This window comes from Schistocerca gregaria, chromosome 2 (assembly GCF_023897955.1).
Source record: "Schistocerca gregaria isolate iqSchGreg1 chromosome 2, iqSchGreg1.2, whole genome shotgun sequence".
In the NCBI taxonomy this organism is placed as follows: Eukaryota; Metazoa; Arthropoda; class Insecta; order Orthoptera; family Acrididae; genus Schistocerca; species Schistocerca gregaria.
In genome coordinates, this window is record NC_064921.1 from 748,234,753 (window position 1) to 748,258,619 (window position 23,867).

The 23,867-nt window shown below is 42.2% G+C and overlaps 1 protein-coding gene across 1 annotated transcript in view; it reads right to left on the reverse strand.

Annotated features, from left to right (window-relative positions):
* LOC126334929 (eukaryotic translation initiation factor 4E-binding protein) overlaps nt 1-12,216 on the reverse strand; it is a 28,812-nt gene extending 16,596 nt beyond the window's left edge. Inside the window, exon 1 of the mRNA XM_049997662.1 lies at nt 11,582-12,216. Coding sequence (XP_049853619.1) covers nt 11,582-11,723 — 142 coding nt within the window. The 5' untranslated portion in view covers nt 11,724-12,216. The remainder of the gene's footprint in view (nt 1-11,581) is intronic.
* Between the last annotated feature and the right edge of the window lie 11,651 nt (nt 12,217-23,867).

The window sequence follows — 23,867 nt, forward strand, 5'->3', positions numbered from 1 at the left end:
TTAAAATGCAAGCACATACTGCCCACATATACATATTCATCATCAGGTTGCGTCACACAGCACAAATCACCCATGAAAATCATCTGGGTTCACTGGCTGTGTCAAAATGAATCTATGGTGTGGTGACATTTTTTACAACCAACGAGAATGATTGATGTGATACAATGTTCGGAATTTTGTGCTGTGGGTATTTGCTCCACTATTAAGTCAGAATCACTTCAGGGAAAGAATTGATGTTGATGACTGTCCTCAACCTAGTTTCTAAAGTGGCAAAATAAACGCAAATCACTTTGGTTATGAGGAATGTACTCTATTGTGTTCACAAAAAAAAATGTTGTGTAGAAGTACTGTCCACATGGACTACAGAAGCTGTTATGATTCTTGAGCCAAGTGATTCTATTGGTTTTGTTAAGGTAATTGCTTTAACACCAAAATATGCGGCATTCTTCCCATGAATCCACATATCTAATCTGTAAAAATCAAATCCACTTTTCAAAAGCATGATGGAAACAGGACATAGGAAAGAGAAAAAAAAATTAAATGGAAAAGGGCTTCTAAACAGTTAGAGCAGTCATTACATTTCTATTTAGCCATGAATATGAAAGATCCGCAGCTGTGTTGAATGTCACACACCAATTGTAGAATGTGATTTCCTATTCTATCCGGCTTATATACGTCGTTATAATCACAGGGAAGCATTACTGTGAGAGCTGAATATTTTATTTAAAAATTAATAAATACCGTAGGTGTTGTTAATTTGTATTTATAAACATGTGACTGATTTTGCTAAGCTACACGGTTTAAGTTTTTCTAAATCATTTATTAGCTGCTGTTATAATTTTGCGCAAGTGTGAAAATTTTATTGCACCTATGTGGGTAAACGAGTTAAAGTAATACTAAGTCAAATAAATGCAGTGAAAATTTACACACGGTTTATCTCCGGCAAATACCTCCCCAATCTCTGTGTAGTCTAAAGTATGAGAAATTTTCTCCTATAATTACATCATTTTTCTACCAGTTCAGTCTGCGCATTAGAAAACAGCCTCCACGTGTATAATGCACTGCCTTACGAAAGCAAAGAACTCGAAAACATCTTTCGCATACAATAAGGTGAAGTGTACGTACACTACTACAAGTTACGCACAATAATTTCCAAATTATTTTTTTTCCATTTTGAGTCACAGAATGAAAAAAAGCGCATTAAATTATTATTGTCGTAAAGGAACATAAGGCAACGATCAATACGAATTTATATTTTAGCTTGAGCGCTTCGGTTCGGGCCACGTGGTCAAAGCTACACCTCGAATCGCGCCATGTTTGTTCCGTTTCGTTTCGTTTATCTCTCTCTCTCTCTCTCTCTCTGCAAGTTTTATTTCTGTCTCCGCGTTTGTTTACCGCTCCCACCAAAAAAGAACATTCGAGTAATCCCAAGGTCGTTGTTTGTGTTGGTTTGCTAACTGTTCGCAGTTTACTGCTCGCAGTTGCGCGAAGGTCAAAGGCAGAGAGCAGGAGCAAACGTACTTAAGAGTATCCTGTTTATCAAGGATTTTGCAGTCGTCCACTTAACAAGAGTACCGTTTAGCACGGTATAATGTTCGCTGCATTCAGAGTATTACTACAAAGGTTTCGGTTCACAAGAAAGTACTGTAGGTTTACAGAGGAGACCGAACGATAGCTTGAGCCGGGAAATATTAATTTTGATTACGGTACTGAAGACTTTCGTGACTTGGAATACTAATGTGCAATAGCTTTACTTCGCAAAAGTTTTTCCAATATCTTACGCCCTATGACGAGGTAGGTAATCTAGTCGCTACAAATAAGGATTCTGAGAATGCTCTTATATTTACTTAGATATTATATTTCACGCGGTCGATACAGCCTATGTAACTTAACATAAATAAACTATACCGAAGAATTCCATCAATCGTATGCGATCGACAGCAAAGACATACGGGTTCGGCATTTAGCATCGGGTTTGTTTTTCTCCTGCTGTAGTAATACAGAATGTTCCAATCAGTGAATAGTTATTAATGCGCGATGTTTTTGCTTTAGATTGTATCATATGTAGTAACGAATAACTCAACAGGGCAAACTTAAAAACCAATAATAACCTTTTCTTTGTTTCTCAAAGAAGGAAGGTAAAAGATATAACATCTTTTGGTAGCCTTTAACTAAGATGATCTATGAAGAAATTTCCTCTTTTACGGTTAAGTTTCAGTAAGCTACGTTTGCGCCGTCAAACTTCTTTTAGCGAAGTGTATATGATGCTCTTAAAATTTCCTAAAATCAGTATAAATATACTTACTGCCTGATGAGCAAGAGCTGAAATTCTCACCACAGTCTAGTACATCCCATCCGAAAAGGGAAAACACGTGTTGTCTGTGAGATCTCAACGGCTAGTGCGTGCCGTAACTCTTGCTGAAACAGCAGCACTTAAGCGACATTTACCCAAGGTCGAGTGTAGCCTCGATTGGGCACGATTCCGCAGAATCGCACCGTATCCTCACTTTCACACGTGTCTTCGTTTTACTACTGTCCCGCCGCTGACGGTAATAATGGAAACACGGATTACCAATTAGTGTTTGCGTTATCGTAAGCACAACAGTGACATAAATGAAATTTTCCTCCATGTCGAGTGGAAAATTCATGGCGTGTTATATGAGGAACGTATTCAATTACACCCTTCGAATAAGCACTTAGACGGTTGACAAAAGTGTCGACGGGAAACAAGCAGTACACGACACATTGTTTATGACTAATTATCTATGAGCAAAACGACGCTACCACGTAATGCAACAATTGTTTCAAACGTTGTACGAACTGATTTTATTAGAAACAGTAGACATCTGTAACTTTATTTTGGAAATCTTTTAATTGAATCAGTGATGATTCAAATACAGTAATAAGTTTCTGCACAAGTTACATGTTTCGAGCTTAGCACGATGTGTTTCAGAAATTATTCCCATTTTCGAATGCTGCGCGAGTTGTAATTTTCTGCTGTTAATATCAGCGAGTACGTTGTTTGCGCGAAAAAGGAGCCAAGTATCTGTATATCTAGACACACATGAACTTCTCAAACGAGTTGTAGCCAACTACCCAGGAAGCTGCGTATGTGGTGCTATAATTTATTATTAAAGGCATAACATTTCCATAATTCTATTTCTTCATATTTTACTTGCAGCTGGTTAAAGATGGCATACCGAATAATTTTTTTCAATTCAGTTTTATGTAGTACTACCAGTGAGACAGATTCTTGACGATTTCTTGACCATAATAATGCTGTCATTGTCGATTGGTTACGTACAAAGGCTACTTTTAAGCTGGTCTTCTGTTTGTGTGCTTTCAAGCAGTTTATGGATAACAGTGGCATGATAAACACCAGTCTTCATGTAAACCTACCGCCCACCAGTGGCCATTCTAGCTTTTATGATGGACGATATTAAAGATATTTTAATTAGGGTTTCATAAAATACTGACGAAGTACTTGGTACGGCAAGTATTATTATTATTATTATTATTATTATTATTTGCTTTACTTGCTGCAACTATGCTTTATAAATTTTGTAACAAAAAGTTACTTTCTTACTTTATAAGTCATCATTACTGTAGAACTGATGGACAGTTAAAAATTTTACTGCTAACAAAAATACAAAGGTGGGCGATAGGCAAAGAAGGTTTGACTACACTTGATGTAAACATCTAGGTGCATCCACATTGCTTGTGAGACTTGCGAGCAGAGCAGTGCATCGCGCCACATTTAAGGTTGATTTCCACTTGCCGGAACGTCACCGTCACGTAATCGTCAAGGGTCAGATGAATTCCTGAGCATTCAGACTTCACGGCACGTCAACGTCGAATGAACGTCGTGACGTTTTCATGAAATGCCCACCAGAGGCACTATTTCGTAGATCATGGTAGATCCTAATAAAATGTCGAATTTTAGTTTAAAGCAGGTCGCAATGATTGCTATTGCACTCGATGATGAGGAACAGGAACAACGAGCAATAAGAGTCTGAGTTTTAAAAATATGTTAAAAACCGAGACTGTGAGGGGGAATTCCACACTTTTTACAAGGGGCTGGAAGATTAAGAGTCATCGTTCTATAAATATTTCAGAACGTATAAACAACGTTTTTTTTTTTACCTATTAAACAAGATACAAAAGAATTACGAAGGGAAATGAAAGAATTACTCGTTCAATATCATCATGGCAGAAGTTGTTGGTTTGCCTAAGGTATGTCTACATGGACCGTTTTGCTGAACTAAACAAAACAAATATGGGGGTGTTACTTGCCGGCAGCAACTGAGAAATATCACGTGACTCCGTGAATGGCTCGTCGAAACATTCTTCCCGTGGAACGTTGACGTGACGTGTCAATGACGTTCCGTTGACGGCGCGTGTGAGTGCCGTAATTTGAACTACAGAGGAGAATCTTTTGAAGTGACGGTGAAGTTCCATCAAGTGTGGATCCACGTCTGCTCGCCCGAGGCCGCCTGCGGCCCAACGCTCCATTCTGCTGCCCGCACACGAGGGGAGTCGAGCTCAGTTGTACCGGGAGCAGACAGCGCGTTCAAGACCCACGGCTCTTTCGGGTACCCGGCCAAGACCGAGTGTCAAAGGGTCGGTGCAACAAAGAAACGAACAGCAGAAACAAAGCGGAAATGACGGACCACACGCGAGCGTAACGGCTTTGTGAATCGCCTGCACTCCTCTGGGAATCGTGAAGGTTCGATGTGCTAGTAAGAGGCTGCTATTGAGCCTTTGTAGAGAAGAATAACGCGAAATGTAAAGTAAGGGGTGTAACACAGTAATAAGTAATACAATAATGAATATAGTACATGGAACTCTTTATTGGTTTATACAATTCGTCCTTTTTTCTGCTCCTTTCTAAAGCCTCTACCTTTCTGAGCTCTTTTATGAAACTTGATCTCAAATTTTGTAGTTAAGTTTTTGTTACACTTTGCTCCACCGTTTTATATCGTCTAGGAATATTTCAACACACACTTCGTACACCCTACTTTTTATATTCGTCTTCGTGTACAGTTCCTGGGTGATTTTTCACAAAGAACGTTTTTTGTCGTACAATTTTATAAGTTTTCGATGTGGTCTACTCCTTCACGATAACGAAAGCAAATAGAACTTGCTGTGATGTTCAGGAAGATTCGTGGACGCTGTTGCGACGCTTGAGTAACTGCAAAGCTTCTCCTAGTAAGTCAGATCAATAGTAATGGCAACCTTCCGGCGTCAACAAAATCCACTTTCTTGGATAAGTGTGTAACAATGTGCACAAGAGATCTGTGCCCATTCATCAAAGGGGGCAGATAATGCTGTACAGACACTGCCACAAATAGAAGCAGAGTAACTCACTGCAAGTGCAAGAGATGTGCTTCTTCACCCCACCAACAATTTCTTGCAATGAAAAAGAAACAGCAACCGAATACCGTTGTACCCCAAATGCTGCAGGGTATGGAGGATGGTGCGAGCGTATGTACAACTTGAACATAGGCGTAAACTAAAGGTCGTATTTTACTCTTATAAAGCATATCGTCTGAGTTGCTGTGCGAAAATCGGGTTGTGCTTGCTGTGGAGTCCCTGTTGTTGGAGAAAAGTGCCACAAATGTACTGGACGAAAGTAGCTGACAAAAGCAGGTTATGGACATTTACAAGCCACCTATTGAACGTTTATTAGCCACTTACAGGAAAGTCCGTCAGAGGAAAAATGGTTGCAGGAATATTGTAATGTTCACCCATCGTTGGAATCAATGAAACAATGCCCGTAACTTATTTAAAAAGGAATGAACACGTGCAGGACTCACGGTTACAGTCTACCGCCAAGCAACACGTTGAGACTCGCTGGAATGCAAAAATCCGTCTGTATGCATCATGAACAAACTGCTGAAGTTTTACGTGAATTCGGAAACTGGGAATTTGACGATTTATTTTCTCGAAGCATTTCAAGGGGATACCAAGGTTGTGAAAGCTGACAGTGATTCGATGCTGCAGTTCCTTGTGCCATGGGTTTACCAGCTACAGGACCACTGTGTTGTGAGGGCAGTACGACAAGCACACCCAAATATGCAAAACGACGCATTTATAAAAGAAACTTATATTTTGGTTACATATTTTAAACACTGGATACGAGATCGTGTTTAAAGAAGACGATGTGCCTCAGTATTGTCAAAGATTTACCGCGAAGCAGCATTACTGAAAGCAGGCGCCCGAAACCCCCTAAGCGAAAAATTGGAAATAAAGGGAATGAATTTGCTTGCATTATTTCTAGTACCACAGGTGTCATCTAAAGCAACTACTGATAACTTGAGAGAGAGAGAGAGAGAGAGAGAGAGAGAGAGAGAGAGAGAGAGAAAGTTTATGCCTCTGCACGTTCCAGTGAGCTGCCCTACGAGGTAACTGGGATGTTAATTAGTTATGTTGAGTAAATATTTAATCAGTACTGACGCCCTGATCATGTAATTGTGAAAAGACGGAAATTTATTTGAACAATGCACCAAATTTATTAACCCTAAGCGATCGAACATATTTGTCCTCCTTGCTGGCACGATGTATTATGTGCAAAACGTACAGAGAACGATGTCTATCGGCGCCTTCAAAACCTGTAAATGTGAGAACAGTTCTGCCGTCAGATATCAGTGGGTGCCAACAAAAACTTTGAAATACTTGTCATTTCCTCATACAATATACCACAAATTCAGTAACTATTAGGGGGACCTTTAGCCCTTAACTACTGCGGATGGTCTCAGACAGCGACAGTTTTTTGTCTTGCGATATTTCACACACCGCTGTGAGATGTAGTAGACCTTACTATTGGATGGCAAACTACACGTGCCAGAAATGTGGCAACGTTGTTGCAATGTTTTCTTATTTTTGGACCTTGAGAGGTCTCATAGACGTACCATAGTGTTTGTGCACCGTGTTTCTGTTGAACGTTATCGTTTCTTCGTGGTTAGGAAAGCTAGAGCTTCTATGCAACGTTATCTATGCGAGACTGATGTGGGTGTCCAAGAAAGCCTCAGAGAATTCTCAGATGACTTTGACGACGGTGATAATGAGCCTGACTTCGATTATTTAGTGATGACGATGCTAATTAGTAGAAGGAAACGGATAGTGATGAAGATGTGACATCTCATGACGATAGAGAAGCGTACTTCTTCTGTAAGAACAGAAATATGTTTTCCATGGAGAAAACAGAACCCAGTATCGTCTTTACCTGCCTGGACTGCTTCACATTCCGAAACATCTCTGACAAAACTTGCTGTTCTGGCGATATGAGTCTCAAATACAGAAATAATTTTTTGAAAAACGAAGAACGTCAACTTTTGTTGTCCTTGTACGAAGTGGAAAATAAGATCCGTGTCAACAGTGTGATGTTTCGGTTTGGCTGGAGAATTGTTGGAGAGTCTCCGAGAAATGCATGCAGACTCAAAGCAATTTAAATTTTATTCAGGGCCTCAGAAGAAAACATAAGGCAATTACATTCGTCTTCATTTTTGAAATATTTGGCGAAATTTCTCCCTTGATGGAATTATGGGGTGGAATAATAGCTCATGGCTGAAACGACGAGTAGTAAACTCAAAGCAGATTCGAAATACAATTTGTCACAACTGAAATTTGTTTTTCCATCACGTGCTTTCCTTTTCAATTCGGCCACATCCACGCAAAGTTCTGTCGCGATGGAATCCCACGCTTCACTTTTTTTGGATTTGATTTTGTAATGGGAGTTGTGGCATCCCACAACACAGGATGCTGTTCATAAATATTTATAAATTTAATAGTGAAATCGTCGGTCCAATCCATTTTAAAAGAAAAACCAATGTCCACAACACAGAAAATGAATAATACCAAGACCAAGCTGCACGAGTGCAGAGAGCCAACTGGTCAATGCAAGTTGTCCGCACCACTCGCGCAGCTCGCCGCGCATCCCTTTGATTTACCGACGACAGCCGGAGCCACGCAAGCCATATGCTCGGGCGGATCCTAAGCCTGTTTCGCGGCGAGCCCTGAGAGCCTTGGTATCCCCTTGAAATGCTTCGAGAAAATAAATCGTCAAATTCCCAGTTTCCGAATTCACGTAAAACTTCAGCAGTTTGTTCATGATGCATACAGACGGATTTTTGCATGAAAGACGAAGCATTCCAGCGAGTCTCAACGTGTTGCTTGGTGGTAGACTGCAACCGTGAGTCCTGCACGTGTTCATTCCTTTTTAAATAAGTTACGGACATTGTTTCATTGATTCCAACGATGGGTGAACATTACAATATTCCTGCAACCATTTTTCCTCTGACGGACTTTCCTGTAAGTGGCTAATAAACGTTCAATAGGTGGCTTGTAAATGTCCATAACCTGCTTTTGTCAGCTACTTTCGTCCAGTACATTTGTGGCACTTTTCTCCAACAACAGGGACTCTACAGCAAGCACAACCCGATTTTCGCACAGCAACTCAGACGATATGCTTTATAAGAGTAAAATACGCCCTTTAGTTTACGCCTATGTTCAAGTTGTACATACGCTCGCACCATCCTCCATACCCTGCAGCATTTGGGGTACAACGGTATTCGGTTGCTGTTTCTTTTTCATTGCAAGAAATTGTTGGTGGGGTGAAGAAGCACATCTCTTGCACTTGCAGTGAGTTACTCTGCTTCTATTTGTGGCAGTGTCTGTGCAGCATTATCTGCCCCCTTTGATGAATGGGCACAGATCTCTTGTGCACATTGTTACACACTTATCCAAGAAAGTGGATTTTGTTGACGCCGGAAGATTGCCATTACTATTGATCTGACTTACTAGGAGAAGCTTTGCAGTTACTCAAGCGTCGCAACAGCGTCCACGAATTTTCCTGAACATCACAGCAAGTTCTATTTGCTTTATCCAACCATGGTCGTTCACAGAAATTTATCCACGACGGGTGGCAAGACTGTAATACAGCCATTTTTTTATATAAGTAACTGAGCTCATACTACATGAACTAAATTTTACAGATGGCACAAAGAACCTATTATGGTCGAGAGAATTTATGGTTATCCACAGTGTCTAGGGATTCTGTAATGAATATTAGCTCTTTACATCAGACACCGGGGAGGGGGGGGGGGAATAGAGGGCAAGTGGCTCCTCCCCCTGGCGGGGGCCTATGGCTGTAACATACAGTCGATCTACAAAACATTTGCTGCTCCCATCAGTAAGAGCCAAAGTAGCAGGTACAAGAGAAAAGGCAATGAATTAGCCGTAACTCGTGCCCTCAGTCAAATCTTGTTTGTGGGATGTTTACTAACTGATGATAAAAGAATACTGCAAATTGAATAATACGCTGTTCACGTTCTTCGCTACAGTCCAACCATGTAAACCTAACCGTCTGAAAAGTTAATACTTGGTGCTTACGTACTATATTACTTTTCTTCATGACGAGCGCAAACATTCCAACGACGCATATTACTGATGTCGATTCAATCATTACAGTACACAGCTTTCAATCTGCTGTGGAATTTGATTGCAGGCTCTTTTCTGCGTTTGGAAACTCCATTACAGCACGCTGTTTAAGCACCGACATAATAAACATCGCCACGTCACATAAGGTTATTATACACGCTTCAATTCGGAGCGCTCTAGCGGCAGGTGTTGCAACTTGCGTCGACGAAGCGCGAAAGTTAAATCGACTGCGCAAAATACATGACAAGTAATACCTCAACCGACCGATATTGAGAAAAGAACTTGAAAAATTCTGAGGAGTTACTTTTCAGCACTCCCTCTTACTTTAAACTGGCACACATATAGACTATAAGACCAGTATTCGATTTCCATGAGGAGCAATGTCTGCAGCCGCTGAAGTGCCTGACACCGTTAGAAACCGAAAAAATTATATACAAAAAGAATTTACATAAATATATTTTTTTTCAAAATTCATCTGCAAATACGCGCATGATCAAACCCAACGGTAGTGGTAATAATAAATATGTAACCTCCATGAGGCGCCTCACAGTGTCCCAGGAGTAAAGGCACACCTGTAACCTCCAAAGTATTAATGCAATAGCAGAAGTAAATAAACACGATGCAACAGCAGGGGACAGAATGAAACTGTCGGGTGAATAAGTATCCACAGGTCGGGTCACGCAGTCACGTGGCGCTGCTATAAATCGACAAAGCTCCCTTCCACTTCTCTCAGACTCCCACAGCTGTTTGCAGTCACGCAACACAATAGCAACAACGCCGTGAGAAATGATACAATCATGTGGGCGAAATATATGTCGCTTCACAACTTTAGTTGCCACACATGTTTCAAGAACCTGACCCACTGTCTTCAGATGGAAATTATAGCGTTTCATATAGCTTGTAGCGCATGTGTACTAATGGCAGCTACGCACCTTTTGTCCAAATAGAATTGTAAATAAGAGTTATCAGTATAGAAATTTTATTTACACTTCAGATATTTTGCCATAAACCTTGACAAAAATGCAAAACGAACAAAAACACACGTAATATCTTGCCGCTTGAGATACTGAGTTATTACTGATGTAATAAACTGAAACTTTCATCTCCAGGCGACAGTGTAGCCCGTAAGGAAAATGTGTATAAACATATAAAATACTGGCCGATTCTGTTTCCTTTATAATTATTGTGAACAGACACCAACAACTAATGAAAACAACGATACATAAATATTATCGCCAAGCAAGTGATGTCCCTTATCGCAGGAACGAAATGCAGAACAAATTATAGATATATACACATTAATCCGCCAGCCACGTGTTGCATCGACGCTAAATCATGTGCTAAATCGCCAAGCAATTGGTTTCCTTCCTTAATCTTCGATCACGCATCAAATTACACTTTTATTACAAGAACTAAATTCAGAACTAAGTACAGATACTGGCTCATACACATTAATCCGCCAGCCACGTGTTGCGTCGAGGCTATATCTTGTAAAGCGAGCGCTGTTCACAGTAACCGGTAATGCGAAAAATCAGAAACTCGCACGTACTTTCATCCATCAATGGAACTATACAGTTTTCATAACACGTTAGAACAAAAAAGTACATTTCCATCGTCTACCATAAACTGGAGTATATGTTTTGAATACGTTATCTCTTTTGAGAGTGAGTAACAATACTAGAACGAATTTAAGAACCCGAACGCGAGAAGTAGGCTATTGGTCAACAACATTAAACCGCAGAGGAAAATAACCAGGGCATCGTAGTAGTTATACTCTATCCAACCGGTAAAGAATGATTGCCGTGCCTATCACATTTGGAAAAAGCTTTTAAGATGTATACACACAAATCTTTGAGTACTAACTAAGCTGTCTTTGCCTGTTGATAGATTAGTGAGTTGCAAGTAAACCGTGCAAGCTATGAAATGCTGGCATTTGTTCTGCTGTTCAGAGTTTCACCGACGTTTAAACCTTCTGTAGCCATCAAATCTAGGTGTGATAAGTTCTGGATGGCACTATTATCACTGAAGATTTCCAGCAAAAGAGTTCGGGGAGGGTGGGGTGTGGGGAAGGAGGTGTCAGCAAAGGCAATGATTGTGCGTGCTAGTGACTACTAATCTGATGACCGGTTATGAAATATCTTACCACCAGGTGTAGTCGAGTACAGCGTTCCTCCTGGAGTGGACGAGTAGTCTGCAGGCAGCTGAGATGCGTCGTTTATAACGACCCTCCTCGAAGGGATGCTCTGGCACTGCGTCGCTTGTCTGGCCACGGGGGACGCGGACATCTTATGAGGGGGAAGGGCTAAGGCGCAGAGTGGCTACAGCGCGTCTTGCGAGCTCCCGTCGGCGTACACAACTCCACTGACTGTTGGGCCTCGATCTTTTTTAGCAGCGTCTCCCGCCGAGGACGCACCACTGGCAACACCGCAAAGGCTCCGCGGGGCGAGAGGGGGGACAGGAGGCTGTTGCCGCCGTGATCTCCACTTAGGCTGCTGCGAGAACAGATCGGTCGGTATCGACTGTACGCTGGGCTCTCGCGACACGGATCAACCCCACAGCTCGGCGTGTAACTGTCTAGCTGTGCGCACGCTCGGTAGCCGTTTTATCAATAAACGAGGAGCTAGCCAGTTTGTAACTGCGTAGTTTGCGCGCCAGTCGCCAAGGTCGCCACGAGCGTGCGTTCCTCGGCGGCGCTCGGCTTCCCTCGGAACCTGTCGCTGCCACGCCTGCCTTTTCTTTACGTGGCGCTGGAGTGTTGTTGTTAACAGCGGGCGGCATAGGGGAAGTGGCATTCGGCACCTTTCTGCTCTGCTCCACCTCCACCCACACTGCCTTCCCCTCCTGCTTAGCTCGACAGGCAAGCCACCACTTCCGCCCTCCCTAGCTCCTCTTCGTTAATGTACTGAACGAAGTTCAATAATTACAGAGGACGTGCGAAATTTCGCTAGTAGTCTATCATGGAGACAGTTTCTACACTTTCGGAGTCGTCCTCTCTGTGCTCGACTCTAGCGCTTCTCTGTTCTGACCTCTCTCACTTCCTACACTCAATTTTGCTGCCGTCACCTCTCTGCGACTTGTGATGTAGCTGAGAACATGAAACAAATCTTTTAGAGAGAATATTAGATCGAAGAATGTAAGGGAGAAGATTTTGACACTGACAAAATGTTAAGGCTTAAGAAGTTCGATATCTTGACTCTTGTGTTTAATAAGCTTCGGTAGAACAGACCAAACAGCGAGGTCATCGGTCTCATCGGCCTAGGGAAGGAAGTCGACCGTTCCCTTTCAAAGGAATCATCCCGGAATTTACCTGAACCAATTTAGGGAAATCATGGAAAACCTAAATCGGGGATCGCCGGAAGCAAGATTGAACCGTCGTCCTCCCGAATGGGAGTCTAGTGTGCTAACCACTGCGCCACCTCCTCGAAGCATTCAGATTTAGAAAATGATATAGGACGTCGGATGAGTTAAGCAAGGAATTTGTACAACAACTTAATGATTTTTGGTGAAGCAAATCCGTAATAAATGGCGTTGAGTAGTGAATGATAACTGCTCAAAAAATGTTTTGCAGAGCGCGCAATGTATGTGGACGTGTTTGGGCTTAGATTAAAGGGCATATGGAATGGAACAATAAGCATCACGAAACTATAACAAAGAAAGCTTAAATGTGAACTACAAGCAGAACAGTACCCATAATAAACGCAGTCTGTTTGAAAGTGGGCGTGTTTGAACAAATATGATATAAAAAACTACTGCTGACGAGGGAAACTCTCTATCGCTCCCCCTCACATTTAGTAGTAATTTGGCCCACTGGATAGCCCGTCAAAAACTGAATGCAATCAAGCATGAAAACAGGAAGAAGGTGTGCTGAACTGTGGAAAAAAGAAACAAGATAGAAACAGTGAACGGTTCACATTAATATGTGCAATACCGAGCGACATTAATGAGCGTCGTTCAAAAATGGCTCTGAGCACTATGGGACTCAACTGCTGTGGTCATCAGTCCCCTAGAACTTAGAACTACTTAAACCTAACTAACCTAAGGACATCGCACATATCCATGCCCGAGGCAGGATTCGAACCTGCGACCGTAGCAGTCGCACGGTTCCGGACTGCGCGCCTAGAACTGCGAGACCACCGCGGCCGGCAATGAGCGTCGTGTTGTGGTTGTGTAGTCATGGTGTCTAACTGCGAAGGGGGAGGGGGGGAGGGGGGGTTAGAGCTCAATTCTCCCTCGTGTCCATTATCTTTTTTTTTTTTTTTTTTTTTTCACAAAATTACGAACTGTCCGTCCAGTCTTTGACGTGTCTGTTAGCTGTATTCAAATTTGTTCACATGTCGTGTATTAATGTCACTTTGTAACAGCGACGTGTAACGAAGAGGCCTCGCAGACGTGCGTACCTCCTATTTGTTCCACACAGGTACCAAATATTATGCATCTTGCGTTCCGTTTTGGAAGTTTGTGAATTCCTTCGTTGTAACATAGTTCACACCAGTTTATTTGTTGTTTTCATTTCTGAGATAAGTGTATACAGCATCTTGCCTGCTCTCGCTGTTCATCACATATACTTGCGACGCTAATATATTCTTACCACGTGACTCATATTCGGTGATACATAATGATAGCAGGCGAGATGCTGCACAGACCTCTCACAGAAATGAAAACAAGGAATAAACGGGTGTGAACTATGTTACAACGAAGGAATTCAGGAGTCGAAACTTCCAAAACGGAAGGCAAAAGCATAACACGTGGTACCTGTGTGGAACTAATAGGAGATACGTAACGTCTGGAGGTCATTTCGTTACACGTCGCTGTTGCTAACGGACATTATACCATGACACATGCACAGATTTGAATGCAGCGAACAAACACGTCGAAGATCGCACGGACAGTTCGTACTTTTGTGGAAAAAAATTGAGTAGGAGGGAGAAAAAAATGGTTCAAATGGCTTTAAGCACTATGGGACACAACATCTGAGGCCATCAGTCCCCTAGAACTTAGAACTACTTAAACCTAACTAACCTAAGAACATCAGACACGCCCATGCCCGAGGCAGGGTTCGAACCTGCGACCGTAGCAGTCGCGCGGTTCCAGGATGCAGCGCCTAGAAACGCTCGGCCACACCGGCCGGCTACGAGGGAGAGTTGAAACCACCTTCCTCTACACAGTCCAACAAAATGACCACACTTAACGTCTCTCGACATTGCACATATTAAATATGGATCGTTCACTGTTTCTATTTTGCTTCTTTCTTCCACAGTTCAGTACATCTCCTTCCTGTTTTCGTGTTTGTTCTGTGTTCAGTTTTAGACGGGCTACCCAATGGGCCAACTTACCACTAAATCTTAGGGGGTGCGATGGGCAGTTTCCCTTGTGAGTAACATTCAGTGCAGTGGTTGCTGACTGCAACACGCTTTGATCCCCCTTGGCATGATGGTCACAACACGATCGAGATTGCTGGCTAAGCCCGTCCCAATCTTCCGCGGTCCTTCTGAGGCTGCCCAGTACATGAAGAAGATTTTTGCGATGGGCCGTCTGAATAAAACGGAGAACTAATTAAACCTAACTAACCTAAAGACATCACACACATCCATGCCCGAAGCAGGATTCGAACCTGCTACCGTAGCGGTCGCGCGGTTCCAGACTGTAGCACTTAGAACCGCTCGGCCACCCCGGCCAGCATTTATTGTTGTCCCAGACAGCAGACTGTGTTCATTAGAATTTTCGCTGCTTGGGTGAATCAGAATGCCGCCACTCAGATGATTGTTGTTTGATCTCAGGTGTGGAGTGGAAAGCCCAGGATTCATTACCTGTGACTATTGTATCCAAAAGGTTGTCCTTTTCATCTGCATAGCGTTGAAAGAATTTGTGGGAAGTTTCAACGCATTGCCATTTATGATGTTCTGTCAACATACCTGCGACCAGTCTTGCGCACACCTTCCGAAATTCCAGTACTTCAAAGTCCGGCGAATGGTGCTTAGAGAAACTTTACGAGCAACATTGCAGAACTCATCGAGAATGATCCGCTGATCTTGAAGTACGATTTTTTCAACCTTTGCGATTGTCCCTTCGGGAATTGGCGGTCTCCGCTTCTTTCCTCGATGTGAACTTAAGTACGACCACCTGCAAACTCTCTACACCACTTGCAGACATTTTTGACACCCGTGCACGACTCTCCATGAACTTCCGTCAACTGTCGATTGGTTTAATGCCTTTTGCAATCAAAAATCCTAACAGGAGCTTCGTTACAATTGGCTGCCAAGCCAAGAGTGAAATCTCCAGAAGATGTACAATGGTTTCTGTTGGTAAAAAACGTGCCTACAGAATGAGTGTGCCCGGGAAAATAATACGATTTGACCCAGATGTCCGGCGATTTCGAAGTTTTTTTTCTGGGATCAGCAATTTAAGTGTTGGTAGGCATACGCGGTATATTTAGCTTTCTTGGTTATTGTAAGTGGTACTCGTACATTAATATACATCCAGTGTATGTTAATAAATAATAAGACGCCCATTTAAGTTAAATGATTTATTGGTTTAGACAGTAAGCTATAAGCTGCTCTTATTCTTTTGTTAAAATGTGTTTGAAATACATTGCGACCTATATTGCTACATAATTATAAAAAATGATTGAATCTGTTGAAGTAATATATTCGCTGCTTTCTGAAGTCATTTTATCCATTGTAATATGATACTCCATTGGGGCGGGGGGGGGGGGGGGGAGGTCTATAGCCCCCATAGCTCACTGCCCCCCCCCCCCCCGCCCCCCCCCCCTTGCCGGTGCTCCTGGGAGGGATCAAGGGAAACAACAGTATGGCCAACAGCCACGCAAACAGTTTCCCTGCGGCCTCAACGCTTGTACCGAAAGCAGTTTCCACTACGTTTCGAGCACGTGAGCATCTGCAGTTAAATATTCTACTGTCGTGATCTAATTCTCGTGAGAACAAGGTTGTAAAATGTTTTCTTTCAATGAAAAAGCTTTACCACGGAAAAAACAACAAAAGTCATATTATTTATTGTTTCATTGTTACTTGGCAAATTTAATCGTGCTTTCTTCAGTGCGTGAAAAACTTCTGTGTACTAAAGGATTCCTTCATCAGATACTCTTCCATTTTTCCCTACATCTGTAAATATGAACTCGTAAAGTGCATTCAACAAACAGAGTAAAACCCGCTGTAGAAATTCTTGCGATTGAAATAATGGTCTCCAGAGTGATTTGATAGTACAATGCATATACGTTTTTCATCTAATGCTCCTCCGTTGTTTATAAATGGCCACTTATATGCGAATCATTTGGAAATGTCCATCCATTCCTCTTTTGTTGTAGGGAACCGATGCAAAAAGAAAACAAAAGTAATGTAATATTTCACCTTTAACAGGGAGAACATCAAGAAGCAGAACCTATACATGTGTCTTCGTCAGAGCCTCCAAAAAAGAAGAAACGAAAGCGTAACATGATATCAGCTACATTCGACATGATGAAAACATGCACCAGTGCTCTGCAGCAGCTCAGAAGAGATGATTTGGACGAATTTGAAGCTACTGGAATTAATGTGGCTAAGAAATTACAACGTATGGACTCTACACAGGCAATACATGCTGAATCTTTAATTAATACAGTACTGAAGCGAAGTTTACTGAAAACTTTGACTCGCAGACTGATTTCTGTGATAATAACAGATGTAATGTCAGACTGTTGTCAGCGCACTGCCATGCTTCAGCACCTTTTCCCCCATCTCCTTCTTCGCCTACGGAATCCCACACTTTAGTTCCTGATAAAGACGTTATTCTCTCACTACAGTATAACGCCAGCGTGATAATTATGTGACCACAGAGTAATAATCATGAAAGAAGGTTGTATACGTGGAAGAACCCTGGAGATACTAAAAGGTATCAGATAGATTATATAATGGTAAGACAGAGATTTAGGAACCAGGTTTTAAGTTGTAAGACATTTCCAGGGGCAGATGTGGACTCTGACCACAATCTATTGGTTATGACCTGTAGATTAAAACTGAAGAAACTGCAAAAATGTGGGAAATTAAGGAGATGGGACCTGGATAAACTGAAAGAACCAGAGGTTGTACAGAGTTTCAGGGAGAGCATAAGGGAACAATTGACAGGAATGGGGGAAAGAAATACAGTAGAAGAAGAATGGGTAGCTCTGAGGGATGAAGTAGTGAAGGCAGCAGAGGATAAAGTAGGTACAAAGACGAGGGCTGCTAGAAATCCTTGGGTAACAGAAGAAATATTGAATTTAATTCATGAAAGGAGAAAATATAAAAATGCAGTAAATGAAGCAGGCAAAAAGGAATACAAACGTCTCAAAAATGAGATCGACAGGAAGTGCAAAATGGCTAAACAGGGATGGCTAGAGGACAAATGTAAGGATGTAGAAGCTTATCTCACTAGGGGTAAGATAGATACTGCCTACAGGAAAATTAAAGAGACCTTTGGAGAGAAGAGAACCATGTGTATGAATATCAAGAGCTCATATGGCAGCCCAGTTCTAAGCAAAGAAGGGAAGGCAGAAAGGTGGAAGGAGTATATAGAAGGTTTATACAAGGGCGATGTACTTGAGGACAATATTATGGAAATGGAAGAAGATGTAGATGAAGACGAAATGGGAGATACGATACTGCGTGAAGAGTTTGACAAAGCACTGAAAGACCTGAGTCGAAACAAGGCCCCCGGAGTAGACAACATTCCATTAGAACTACTGACGGCCTTGGGAGAACCAGTCCTGACAAAACTCTACCAGCTGGTGAGCAAGATGTATGAGACAGGTGAAATACCCTCAGACTTCAAGAAGAATATAATAATTCCAATCCCAAAGAAAGCAGGTGCTGACAGATGTGAAAATTACCGAACTATCAGTTTAATAAGCCACGGCTGCAAAATACTAACGCGAATTCTTTACAGACGAATGGAAAAACTGGTAGATGCAGACCTCGGGGAAGATCAGTTTGGATTCCGTCGAAATGTTGGAACACGTGAGGCAATACTGACCTTACGACTTATCTTAGAAGAAAGATTAAGAAAAGGCAAACCTACGTTTCTAGCATTTGTAGACTTAGAGAAAGCTTTTGACAATGTTGACTGGAATACTCTTTTTCAAATTCTAAAGGTGGCAGGGGTAAAATACAGGGAGCGAAAGGCTATTTACAATTTGTACAGAAACCAGATGGCAGTTATTAAAGTCGAGGGGCATGAAAGGGAAGCAGTGGTTGGGAAAGGAGTGAGACAGGGTTGTAGCCTCTCCCCGATGTTATTCAATCTGTATATTGAGCAAGCAGTAAAGGAAACAAAAGAAAAATTTGGAGGAGGTATTAAAATTCATGGAGAAGAAGTAAAAACTTTGAGGTTCGCCGATGACATTGTAATTCTGTCAGAGACGGCAAAGGATTTGGAAGAGCAGTTGAACGGAATGGACAGTGTCTTGAAAAGAGGATATAAGATGAACATCAACAAAAGCAAAACTAGGATAATGGAATGTAGTCAAATTAAATCGGGTGATGCTGAGGGAATTAGATTAGGAAATGAGACACTTAAAGTAGTGAAGGAGTTTTGCTATTTAGGAAGTAAAATAACTGATGATGGTCGAAGTAGAGAGGATATAAAATGTAGACTGGCAATGGCAAGGAAAGCGTTTCTGAAGAAGAGAAATTTGTTAACATCGAATATAGATTTATGTATCAGGAAGTCGTTTCTGAAAGTATTTGTTTGGAGTGTAGCCATGTATGGAAGTGAAACATGGACGATAACTAGTTTGGACAAGAAGAGAATAGAAGCTTTTGAAATGTGGTGCTACAGAAGAATGCTGCAGATTAGATGGGTAGATCACATAACTAATGAGGAGGTATTGAATAGGATTGGAGAGAAGAGAAGTTTGTGGCACAACTTGACTAGAAGAAGGGATCGGTTGGTAGGACATGTTTTGAGGCATCAAGGGATCACAAATTTAGCATTGGAGGGCCGCGTGGAGGGTAAAAATCGCAGAGGGAGACCGAGAGATGAGTACACTAAGCAGATTCAGAAGGATGTAGGTTGCAGTAGGTATTGGGAGATGAAGCAGCTTGCACAGGATAGAGTAGCATGGAGAGCTGCATCAAACCAGTCTCAGGACTGAAGACAACAACAACAACAGAGTAATAACAATAACAAGCATTTTTTGTAGTTTTTGAGCAATGACATCACTATAATTTTGATGCTGTTTGAGTTTTTTCAGTGTAATTATGATCAATTTATTAAATAATAATTATTAATAAAATAAACAGTACTTTAAATTGTTTGCCCTGATAATCTCTGGCTGTAGCGCACCATAAAGTGGTTTGCATGTCTCTGGGACGATGTTAGACAGCGACAACGCAGAAATCCCTTTCACAAATTTTAAATCTTTCATGGAGCGACGTGTTGCTGAAAATCTAATAGTAGCCATAAGACGGTCCCCTGCAAAAATGCTCTTCCTCATTATTGTGTCGCTAGGGCTTATTCTGTCCTGGATGGTGTCCAGTAATACATCGAATGTTTCATTGTGCATTCTTAAAAAACTCTGATAGTTATCTGGGTAATTCTGTGGCTCCTCTTTAATAAAAGAAGCGTGATTGTGACGATACCTGTACTCTTTAACCCAAGTACCATGTTTTCCTTCTTTTTCATATTCATAGGTACAATACCTCTTGCTGTAGCAGCGATAATAATATGTGTTTGGTTTCGGCACGAAACATTGATGCAACCAATGCACACGCCGCGTACACGTCACGCAAGTTCTTAGAACTGACCAAACTCTACACGCTGCACCTGCTCCCTGTTTCCGCAAGCAGTGGCACGTGACACTTTTGATCGGCGACTTGAGCGCGGTAGGAATGTGGCCGGGACTTCTCTCTACGCACCTGAGTGCCACGATTTCGCACGCAGATCTGCTCCGCTCGGTCGTGCGGTTATAACGGTACATGTGAGTACCCCTATTATCAGAAAACGCATTTTCATAAACTATCCGTAATCGCCTTAATAATTTGTTGGCGCGCGTAAAACTAAAATCGAAATGTGGTGCGTCTCCTCCAGAACACACTGATGCCAGTTTTTATCTTGAATAGTTTGCCTGTTTGAACGAGCTAAGTGGCATGTAAGATTACGTGTGTGTTCTGTGGCGGAAGCGGCATACGACACATACCGAGAACCTGCTCACAAAGAGACAAGAATATTATTGAGCATATCTGGTATGCCTTACAACGAACTGTTCAGATGAGATCTCCATCACCTCAGCGTGACGGATTGCCGTCCTTCGGGCCCGCGTTCGACTCCCAGCTGGGTCGGAGATTTTCTCCGCTCAGGGACTGGGTGTTGTGTTGTCTTCATCATCATTTCATCCCCATCCGGCTCGCAGGTCGCCCAATGTGGCGTCGGAGGCGTCGGATGTAATAAGACCTGTACATGGGCGGCCGGAGCTGCCCCGCAAGAAGCCTCCCGGCCTATGACGCCAAACGCTCATTTCCATTTCCATGGACAGCCCTGCAGCATTATTGGTGTCAGTTCCCGCCAGCTCTACTTCAGGCATTAGTCGAACCCATCCCACGTCGTGTTGCGCCACTTATGCGTGCTCGTGGGGACCCTAAACGATATTAGGTAGGTGTTCCAGTTTCTTTGGCTCTTCAGTGTACTTATACAGGGTGTTACAAAAAGGTACGGCCAAACTTTCAGGAAACATTCCTCACACACAAATAAAGAAAAGGCGTTAAGTGGACATGTGTCCGGAACCGCTTAATTTCCATGTTAGAGCTCATTTTAGTTTCGTCAGTATGTACGCTCAATGGAGCACGTTATCATGAGCGCATACGGGACACGCTACCTGTGCTGCTAGAACATGTGCCTTTACAAGTACGACGCAACATGTGGTTCATGCATGATGGAGCTCCTGAACATTTCAGTCGAAGTGGTCGTACGCTTCTCAACAACAGATTCGGTGACCGATGGATTGGTACAGGCGGACCAATTCCATGGCCTCCACGCTCTCCCGACCTCAACCCTCTTTAACTTTCATTTATGGGAGCATTTGAAAGCTCTTATTTACGCAACCCCGGTACCAAATGAAGAGACTCTTCGTGCTCGTATTGCGGACGGCTGTGATACAATACGCCATTCTCCAGGGCAGCATCAGCGCATTAGGGATTCCATGCGACGGATGGTGGATGCATGTATCCTCGCTAACGGAGGACGTTTTGAACATTTCCTGTAACAAAGTGTTTGAAGTTACGCTGGTACGTTCTGTTGCCGTGTACCTCCATTCCATGATTAATGTGATTTGAAGAGAAGTAATAAAATGAGCTCTAACATGAAAAGTAAGCGTTTCCAGACACATGTCCACATAACGTATTTTCTTAAGTTTGGCCGTACCTTTTTGTAACACCCTGTAAATAGCTTAGTGACGTTACACTCGAATATTTAAACCGCGTGACTGCCTCAAGCAGGACGCTACTAATGCTGTATTAGGGCATTACGAGTTTTTTTTTACCTACTCATCTGCATCAACTTCCGTTTCCTACATTTATATCTAGCTACCATTCATCACACCAACTACAAATTTTGTATAACTCATCTTGTTTCCTCCTACATTTTGAAGTGTAGTGTAGCACTATATTAAATTTACTTGGCTTGCTTTTTGAAGTGCCTTCGTGTAATGTCATCCTCAGACGTCAAAGTTTTTCTTTCTTCTATGTGAAGTTTAGTCAGTGTCTCAGTTTCTTCTCGGTTTCCATCACTACTTGCTCAATGTACAGACTGAATGATATCGGGAATAGGTCGTAACACTGTCTCACTTGCTTCTCAAGCGCCTCTTCTCTTTCATGTCCTTCGACTCTTTTAACTGCAATCCAGTTTCTGTAGATGTTGCAAAAAATGGTTCAAATGGGACTGAGCACTATGGGACTTAACTTCTGAGGTCATCAGTCCCCTAGAACTTAGAACTACTTAAACCTAACTAACCTAAGACATCATACACATCCATGCCCGAGGGAGGATTCGAACCTGCGACCGTAGATATTGCAGATAACCTTTTGTTCCCTGTGTTTTATCCCAGCTACCTTCAGAATTTCAAAGAGTGTACTCCAGCTAACATTGTCAAAACCCTTCTCTAAGACTGCTTTGTCTTCCTTTGAGCTATCTTCTAAGATAAGACGTAGGATTGGTATGGCATGTCGTGTTCGTACATTTCTCTAGAACTCAAACGGATGAGTCCGAAGGTCAGCTTATACCTTCATAATTACATCAGTACACTCTGGATTCAACACGACGGCGGCTTGATACATGTATAAATGCTAATGGAACAATTCAAGTGAGTAACTTTCATGTGGCACTCTAGAGTGTTCTGTTCCTGAGTGTGCCGCATGAAAAGAAAACTATTAAGATTTGTGGACAGTGAGTCCTAACATGCCAATACAGCGTGTCTGGGCCCATGTCCGGGTAACATATATTCTTCTTGTGTGTGTGATGAAGTGTAGCCTGATGGCCTGTTACACCGTATACATTTATTGAGGAAATTACTCCCTATAACCCAAAGGCACGAGACGTTAGCAACAAACAGAAGTGGAAATAGAAAATAATAAGGCCTGGAGATGAATATAATTAAAAGAAACGGCAGAATATCGCAGTAGGAGCACGTGCCAAATACAACCAAAGAGGAAGAATGAATATCGCAGAAGATACGAAGCATGTTCAAAAAGTAAGTGTATTAGATTTTTATTTTCTATTCTTTAGATAAAGTGTATTTGAAAAAAAATTACGAGATGCTATTCACACATTTGTTAACTATTTTTCCACACAAACACGATCCCATTCGATGCATGTTGTGAGCTGTGGTATAAGCTTTTTTATGCCCTCGAGAAAGAACTCTCCCGCCATTTCCTCCTCCGACTTTGGATCCTCTTTCTGCACTTATTTGCCGGTTGAAAATTTAATTCCGCTCTTGAATGCTTTCAGGAAGGCGAAAAATGATAATCTGAAGGCGGAAAATCAGGGGAATACGGGAGGTGGTTCAAAACATCCCAACCAAATGAGCCCAAGAGCGCCTTGTTGGCTAAGGCTATTTGAGAACGGGTGTCGTCGTGAAACAAGCACACTCCACTCGTCAATATACCCTGCCTACCGTTTTCAACGCTCTTTTTTCGGGTATCACAACATAGTTGTGCATTGATACGAGGTGATGTGAAAAAAAAAACGTTGCTTACCGTTTTAGTCAAGTTTAGTGTCGTCTCCTTCAAAGTAGTTCCCTTCGGATTGCACACACTTTTTCCAGCGCTTCTGCCATTGATGGTAATATTTCTGGAACTCATCTTCTGTAATATCCTCCAAGACCCTCGTCACAGCTTTTTGGACATCTTGTGTTGTTTGAAAATGGTGTCCCTTGACCGTCGTTTTGGCTCTTGGAAATATAAAAAAGT